This window comes from Eleutherodactylus coqui, chromosome 1, assembly GCF_035609145.1.
Source record: "Eleutherodactylus coqui strain aEleCoq1 chromosome 1, aEleCoq1.hap1, whole genome shotgun sequence".
Classification (NCBI taxonomy): Eukaryota; Metazoa; Chordata; class Amphibia; order Anura; family Eleutherodactylidae; genus Eleutherodactylus; species Eleutherodactylus coqui.
In genome coordinates this window covers 8963104-8972442 of record NC_089837.1, presented here as the reverse complement: position 1 = coordinate 8972442, position 9339 = coordinate 8963104, and the positions used below count along the sequence as shown (strand labels likewise).

General features: G+C 46.8%; 1 protein-coding gene across 1 annotated transcript in view; it reads right to left on the bottom strand.

Annotated features, from left to right (window-relative positions):
• Positions 1-1110: 1110 nt before the first annotated feature.
• Positions 1111-9339, bottom strand: part of CAPN9 (calpain 9) — a 116737-nt gene continuing 108508 nt past the window's right edge. The window contains exon 20 of the mRNA XM_066594363.1: positions 1111-1197. Within this exon, the coding sequence (XP_066450460.1) occupies positions 1171-1197 (27 nt within the window). The 3' untranslated portion in view covers positions 1111-1170. The remainder of the gene's footprint in view (positions 1198-9339) is intronic.

Genomic DNA, 9339 nt, shown 5'->3' with positions numbered 1-9339 from the left:
TAAGTGATTGCTGCCTGTGAGTCGGCCGGGCAGCAATTAGAAGGCATTTAACACACCTTCTGTATAGTTCTGGTCAGCAGCAGACCCTGCTGTAATCAAAGTGTGAGCGCTGACCTTTCCCAGTGTCTGCATTTCTATCATGGTGACACTATTACAACTGGCACCACTACGGTAGTCACTATTACAACTGGCACCACTATGGTAGTCACTATTACAACTGGCACCACTATGGTAGTCACTATTACAACTGGCACCACTATTGGGGACAGTAGTACTACTGGGACTACTAATGAGATCACTGTAACTACTGGGCTATTAAGGGATCATTATTACTAATGGAAACACTGTGGAGGTCATTATTTTTACTGGGGCAACTACTGGGGTCACTATTACTACTGGGGTCACTATTACTACTGGGGTCACTATTACTACTGGGGTCACTATTACTACTGGGGTGACTATGGGGAAAACTATTACTGCTGGGACCACTGTGGGGGACAGTGTTACTACTGAGGCTACAATTAGGGGGCACTATTACTACTGAGGGACATTAAGGGGGATACTTACTATTGGAGCCACTACTGAGGGCACTATTACTGCTGGGGCCACTACTGAGGGCACTATTCCTCTGTCACTTCAGACCAGTTTCAGTGGTTCAGATCCGTGTTGGGTATCTTGTATGTTGGGGCTTTCAATGCCTACAAAGTGATGTTTCTTGGGTAGAGGATGCCCCTTTTTATACTTTGCTCAGGTATCATAAAGGCTTGGAGCACCCCAGTTTCCGGTCCAGGACCGCCCTGCCGGGGCGCCCATCCTATGTGTCATTGTCTCACCCATCTTTGTTTATGGACACCCATATCTGCTGATTCTCTATTCAATACTTTGATTTATGTGTTTGACTTATGGAGATATTTCTAAGTCTCATTAATTAAAAGTAAGATTGTAATGATGGTCTCTCTTGATGGCTTATGGGCCGCCATTGTCTATCCTTGACTCAATGGCAGTGGAATTATCAGCCAGAGATTCTTTTGCCTAAAAAACTGTATTGAAAATGTTACAAAAACGATGGATGTTAAAGAAACCTCCGCCCCCCCCCCCCACCCACCCACCCATCAAGATGACAGAAATACAGACATTTAGACCAAAACGCTGCTGGGCTGTCACTTTCCTTCAGATGTTCATTGCCAGAGTGATGAACTAACAAGAAAGAAAGAAAGAAAGAAGATGTTAGGATGTCCGATCTCTGGGATTAACCCCTTCATGACGCAGCCCCTTTTTTTTCCCCCATTTTCGTTTTTCCTCCCCCCTTAAAAAAATCGTAACTCTTTTATTTATCCATCGCCGTCGCTGTTTGAGGGCTTGTTTTTTGCGTGACCAGTTGTATTTTCCAATGGTGCTATTTACCATATAATGTACTGAAAAACTTTTTAAAAAGTCTAAGTGGAGTAAAATGAAAAAAAAAAACAACATTCCGCAATCTTTCAGTGTGTCTTGCTTCTACGGCGCACAAACTGCAACAAAAGCGACATGATAATTTTATTCTATGGGTCGGTACGATTACTACGATACCAAACGCCTTTTTTTTTTTTTTTTTTACTGTACTACTCTTTTGTTTTTTCAAAGACATTTAATTTTTTTCAATTATTTTCTGCGGTCATTTTGTGCGTGTAATAACTTTTTTATTTTTCCGTTGATGTAGTTGGGCGACAGCTCATTTTTTGCGGGATGTCCTGTAGTTTCCGTTAGTACTAATTCGGAATACTTTTTATTGTGTTTTATTCTGGGAGACAGGGTGACTGAAAAAGTGCATTTCTGGCGTTCTTTATTTTCTTTTTCGGACGACCTTCACCGTACGGGAAAAATAATGCACTACTTTGATAGATCGGACATTTACGGACGCGGCGATACCAAATATGTATTTTTATTTTATTATTTAGACTTTTTAATTATAGATATGGCAAAAAGGGGGGTGATTTAAACTTTTATTATTTTTTTTTACTATTAAAAAAACTTTCTTGCTCTTTTTTTCACTTTACTTTTAAGTCCCCCTGGGGGACCACAATATGTGATGCTTTGATCGCTCCATACTGCATTCTGACAGGCAGCCTATCAAGCCACCCCACGGGGATGACTTGATAGGCAGTCTCTCAAGGCAGCCCTGGGGATATCAGCTGGATATCAGCTTCTGCCTCAAATCCTGACTGCTGACGCCCGTCCCTCCTAATCAGTGCTTGGAGTTTATCACAATTTCTGGGTTTTTGCCCGCTTTTTGAGGATTGACCACAGGTTCTGTAAAATACTGCATAGGATGGGGGGAAGTTATTTTCTCTAACGCCCCTTCAGACTGTTTGGGACATCTGGAAAAATGATTGTCCGGAGAAGAAAAGTAGCGCCACCCTGAGTCCGGTGTCATGCCAGCAGTATAGCTGAAAAACATGGGTCAATGCGATAAATATGGAGTCTTTGCCTAAACTTGCTGTATCTATATATATAAAGACAAAAGCCCTCACTGACTGACTGACTCACTGACTGACTCACTGACTTCCCGATGTCATAGAAACTTGAAATTTTGCACGGGCATTGATTATGTCATAAATAGGAAAAGTTAATGGGTCCCAACTCGATTATTCAATTCTATGCGCAAAAGAATTAGCGTCCAAATTTTACATATGGAATCTAATTCTCTCACTTCCCGATGTCATAGAAACTCGAAATTTGGCACGGGCATTGATTATGTCATAAATAGGAAAAGTTAATGGGTCCCAACTCGATTATTCAATTCATGCGCAAAAGAATTAGCATACAACTTTTACGTACGGAATGTAATTTTCTCACTTTCCATGTCATAGAAACGTGAAATTTGGCACGAGCATTGATTATGTCATAAATAGGAAAAGCTAATGGGTCCCAACTCGATTATTCAATTCTATGCGCAAAAGAATTAGCGTCCACATTTTACGTACGGAATGTAATTCTCTCACTTCCTGATGTCATTTTATATGAAGGAAACGTCGCATGGTTACCTCCCGTGGTGTTTCCTTCGTAACGCAGAGAACTATGCAAAATGGGGAACACATGTTTTTCCGGTATCTCTAAAGTAACCACAACTTCATAAGATTTTCCGTGTGAACACAAGATAAACACCAGTACCAAATTAACTCGGGCGAAGCCTGGTATATCAGCTAGTTTGCTACTAAGAGTGTAATACTTCTAATTGTACTTCAGTAACTGTAGGAAGATCTGACTAAAAGATCCTAAAACACTGAAGCAGAAAACATAGTGAACCCACAGTGCGTATCGATCTCCCCCTTTGGCCGCGGCTCGCCCCCCGGACCCCACCGCACTGGGCTGCAAATTTGCCTTTGCGGATTAGTTTCAATTCGAAAAATAAAAACTATTCCTCCTCTTCTGCCCCCACCACCCTGAGGCGGCCTGCGCCCCGCCAGCCTCCTGACCACCTGCAATGGCATCGAAACTCGCAAGCTTGTGAATTACTGCAGCAGGCGCTGGTCTGCAAGACATATACAGTTATACCCCTCCTCCTGTGACATCACAGCACCGGTGCTCCAGAGCGCCACCCACTGTCTGTCTGCTGTCTCTAACACTATATCCTCTCTATACCTAAAACTGAACTGACCGACTGGTGTTCCCACCCTCATCCTGACATCTCCATCTCAGTGTGTGGCACCATAACTCCCAGCACGCCCGCTGCCTTGGGGTCATATCCGACTCCTATCTTGCCTTTGTCTATGCCTATAGCTGGAGGTCGGGACCAATAACGGAGTGGGCAGGAGTTCATTACATTAGTATTTCTAGCCCTTGCTCATTAGTGCCCCTATGGGCACATGCTGGTACAGCTCTGTGGGTCATCTCCATTCGTTGGTTTGAATTTGTTGCAGATCTTGACTTTCCCATTGAACTGAATCCCTGATGCTCCGCAGCGAGCGCGACCGGCTACAGACGGGCCTGCCCGCGGGCTGGTGCTCCAGGGTTATACAAAGCATGCGGACAGGTTTATGGTAAATCCCATCCACTGTGCCATTACTACAATAGCTGCAGGTCTTCCAGAATACGCAGCCGTCCACCATGTCTGACCACACCGCCATTCCGCCAACCGCAGGGGAAACTCCCGCGCAGAATAAAACCGTCTGCTGGACGTGATCCAATTTTGCCTTGAAGCTGCAGTGAAAGGAAGGAACCTGCCGGCCGAGTCACCAAAATCACCGCCGTCCGGAATGTAACTGTAATATCCCCGCTGGAAGGTCGGTGTGTGACGTATCAGACCGGTGGATGACGTCACCTGATGACAGGGGCGCCGCAGCTTAACATCACTTTACATGTTCTGGAGTTATTTCTTCATTCCAGGCGGTATGAATGACGGCGTGTCTCAAGCACAACATGTAGAGACCACCCTTATGTCAGGTGAGCGAAGCACACGGGTCATCGCTGGAGATGTCACTCAATGCCGTCCAACCAGAGCTGCAGTTGTCATCTGGGTCTATCAGAGCCCGTGTCTCAGTCTATCGCACTGCCTGTGATGAAGATAAACATGAGAATGAATACACTTCTGTCTTTCTGGTGGCTCTCTAGCACTTTGATATATCACACACCTGCCTTCCCATTGGATAAACTAGAGTATAGTCCAAGATGGCTGCATTCAAAATGGCGGCAATTTTAGTGAAATGGCCTAATCACTCCCCAATTTGTATACAAAATTGGATCACCTTTCACCAAACCGATTCATTTTACGTGGGCGCGTCCACAACTTTGCAACATCCTGTATTTTAATATGTGAACAAGCGATACGATGTAAATATACGTCCTGTAGCGGGAAGGGGTTAATCACCCAAGGTAGAATATAATGCATAGCACAGAAAACAGAGCTGATGGCTAGTAGGGGGTTTATAGACCTTTAAGGACCTGAAAGTTCCCAAATTCTTCTGTTTGTTATTTTCATATGTGGATTTTCAAGAGCTAGAATATTTTTATTTTTCTGTCAACATATCTTATGATATCTAGTACCCAACAGGGTACTAGAGCCTCCATGACTGCCCGTATCACACGGTGTATATCGTGTATCCAAGCTAGAGGCAGTACAACAGGGTACTAGTGCCTCCATGACTGCCCGTATCACACGGTGTACATCGTGTATCCAAGCTAGAGGCAGTACAACAGGGTACTAGAGCCTCCATGACTGCCCATATGACATCTTGTATCCTAGCTAGAGGTGGTACAGCAGGGTACTAGAGCCTCCCTGCCCGTATCACATCTTGTATCCTAGCTAGAGGTGGTACAACAGGGTACTAGAGCCTTCATGACTACCCATATCACATCTTGTATCTAAGCTTGAGGTGGTACACCAGGGTACTAGAGCTTCCATGCCCCCCTGTATCACATCTTGTATCTAAGCTTGAGGTGGTACAACAGGGTACTAGAGCTTCCATACCCCCCTGTATCACATCTTGTATCCAAGCTAGAGGGGAAACAACAGGGTACTAGAGCTTCCAGACTGCCCGTATCACATCTTGTATCCAAGCTAGGGGCGGTACAACAGGGTACTAGAGCCTTCATGACTATCCGTATCACACCGTGTATATCGTGTATCCAAGCTAGAGGCGGTACAAGAGGATACTAGAATCTCCATGCCCGCCCATGTCACATCTAGTATCCAAGCTAGTGGAGGTACAACAGGGTACTAGAGCCTCCATGCCCACCTGTATCACATCTTGTATACAAGCTAGAGGCGGTACAACAGAGTACTAGAGTCTCCATGCCCACCTATATCACATCTTGTATCAAAGCTAGAGGTGATACTAGAGCCTCCATGCCCACCTGTATCACATCTTGTATCAAAGCTAGAGGTGATTCAACAGGGTACTAGAGCCTCCATGCCCGCTTGTGTCACATCTTGTATCCAAGCTAGAGGCGGTACAACAGGGTAATAGAGCCTCCATGCCCGACTGTATCATATCTTATTTCCAAGCTAGAGGCGGTACAACAGGGTACTAGAGCCTCCATGCCCGCCTGTATCACATCTTGCATCGAAGCTAGAGGCGGTACAATAGGGTACAAGAGCCTCAATGCCCATCCGTATCACATCTTGTATCCAAGCTAGAGGTGATACAACAGGGTACTAGAGCCTCCATGCCCACCTGTATCACTTCTTGTATACAAGCTGGAGGCAGTACAACAGGGTTCTAGAGCCTCCATGCCTGCCCGTTTCACATCTTGTATCCAAGTTAGAGGCCGTACAATAGGGTACTAGAGCCTCCGTGTCCCCGGTATCAAATCTTATATCCAAGCTAGAGGTGATGCAACAGGGTTCTAGAGCCTCCATGACTGCCCGTATCACATCGTGTATATTGTGTATTCAAGCTAGGGGCGGTACAACAGGGTAGTAGAATCTCCATGCCCACCTGTATCACATCTTGTATACAAGCTACAGGCGGCACAACAGGGTACTAGAGCCTCCATGCCCACCAGTATCACATCTTGTATACAAGCTAGAGGTGGTACAACAGGGTACTAGAGTCTCCATGCCCACCTGCATCACATCTTGCATCCAAGCTAGGGGTAATACAACAGGGTACTAGAGTCTCCATGACCGCCCATATCACATCTTGTATACAAGCTACAGGCGGCACAACAGGGTACAAGAGCCTCCATGCCCACCAGTATCACATCTTGTAAACAAGCTAGAGGTGGTACAACAGGGTACTAGAGCCTCCATGCCCACCCGTATCACATCTTGTATCCAAGCTAGAGGCGGTACAACAGGGTACTAGAGCCTCCATGCCCCCCGTATCACGTCTTGTTTCCAAGCTAGAGGCGGTACAGCAGGGTACTAGAGCCTCCATGCCCACCTGTATCACATCTTGCATCGAAGCTAGAGGCGGTACAACAGGGTACTAGAGCCTCCATGCCTGCCCGTTTCACATCTTGTATCCAAATTAGAGGCAGTACAACAGGGTACTAGAGCCGCCGTGTCCCCGGTATCAAATCTTATATCCAAGCTAGAGGTGGTGCAACAGGGTTCTAGAGCCTCCATGACTGCCTGTATCACATCTTGTATCCAAGCTAGAGGTGGTACAACAGGGCACTAGAGCCTCCATGACTGCCCGTATCACATCGTGTATATCGTGTATCCAAGCTAGAAGCGGTACAACAGGGTACTAGAACCTCCATGCCCACCTGTATCACATCTTGTATCAAAGCTAGAGGTGATACTAGAGCCTCCATGCCCACCTGTATCACATCTTGTATACAAGCTACAGGCGGCACAGCAGGGTACAAGAGCCTCATTGCCCACCAGTATCACATCTTGTATACAAGCTAGAGGTGGTACAACAGGGTACAAGAGCCTCCATGCCCACCTGCATCACATCTTGCATCCAAGCTAGGGGTAATACTACAGGGTACTAGAGTCTCCATGACCGCCCGTATGACATCTTGTATCCAAGCTAGAGGCGGTACAACAGGGTACTAGAGCCTCCATGCTCCCCGTATCACGTCTTGTTTCCAAGCTAGAGGCGGTACATCTGGGTACTAGAGCCTCCATGCCCCCCGTATCACATCTTATATCCAAGCTAGAGGTGGTGCAACAGGGTTCTAGAGCCTCCATGCCCTTTGGTTTCACATCTTGTATGCAAGCTAGAGGTGGTACAACAAGGTACTAGAGCCTCCATGCCTGCCCATATCATATCTTGTATCCAAGCTGGAGGCGAAACAACAGAGTACTAGAGCCTCCATGCCGCCCTTATCACATCTTGTATCCAAGCTAGAGGTGGTATAACAGGGTACTAGAACCTCCATGCCCTCCTGTATCACATCTTGTATCCAAGTTAGACGCAGTACAACAGGTTACTAGAGCCTCTATGCTCTCCGTATCACATCTTATATCCAAGCTAGAGGCGGTACAACAGGGTACTAGAGCCTCCATGCCTGCCTGTATCACATCTTGTATCCAAGCTAGAGGCAGTACAACAGGGTACTAGAGCCTCCATGCCCACCTGTATCACATCTTGTATCCAAGCTAGAGGCGGTACAACAGGGTACTAGAGCCTCCATGCCTGCCTGTATCACATCTTGTATCCAAGCTAGAGGCGGCACAGCAGAGTACTAGAGCCTCCATGCCCCCCGTATCGCTTTGTTCAGATTTTAAAATACAGGATGTTGCAAAGTTGTGGACGCGCCCGCGTAAAATGAATCGGTTTGGTGAAAGGTGATCCAATTTTGTATACAAATTGGGGAGTGATTAGGCCATTTCACTAAAATTGCCGCCATTTTGAATGCCGCCATCTTGGACTAAACTCTAGTTTCTCCAATGGGAAGGCAGGTGTGTGATATATCAAAGTGCTAGAGAGCCACCAGAAAGACAGAAGTGTATTCATTCTCATGTTTATCTTCATCACAGGCAGTGCGATAGACTGAGACACGGGCTCTGATAGACCCAGATGACAACTGCAGCTCTGGTTGGACGGCATTGAGTGACATCTCCAGCGATGACCCGTGTGCTTCGCTCACCTGACATAAGGGTGGTCTCTACATGTTGTGCTTGAGACACGCCGTCATTCATACCGCCTGGAATGAAGAAATAACTCCAGAACATGTAAAGTGATGTTAAGCTGCGGCGCCCCTGTCATCAGGTGACGTCATCCACCGGTCTGATACGTCACACACCGACCTTCCAGCGGGGATATTACAGTCACATTCCGGACGGCGGTGATTTTGGTGACTCGGACGGCAGGTTCCTTCCTTTCACTGCAGCTTCAAGGCAAAATTGGATCACGTCCAGCAGACGGTTTTATTCTGCGTGGGCGTTACCCTGCTGAAACCCTGCGGTTGGCGTAATGGCGGTGTGGTCAGACATGGTGGACGGCTGCGTATCCTGGAAGACCTGCAGCTATTGTAGTAATGGCACAGTGGATGGGATTTACCATAAACCTGTCCGCATGCTTTGTATAACCCTGGAGCACCAGCCCGCGGGCAGGCCCGTCTGTAGCCGGTCGCGCTCGCTGCGGAGCTTAAGGGATTCAGTTCAATGGGAAAGTCAAGATCTGCAACAAATTCAAACCAACGAATGGAGATGACCCACAGAGCTGTACCAGCATGTGCCCATAGGGGCACTAATGAGCAAGGGCTAGAAATACTGATGTAATGAACCTCTGCCCACTCCGTTATTGGTCCCGACTTCCAGCTATAGGCATAGACAAAGGCAAGATAGGAGTCGGATATGACCCCAAGGCAGCGGGCGTGCTGGGAGTTATGGTGCCACACACTGAGATGGAGATGTCAGGATGAGGGCGGTCAGTAGAGGGTGGGAGCACCAGGAGGTCAGTT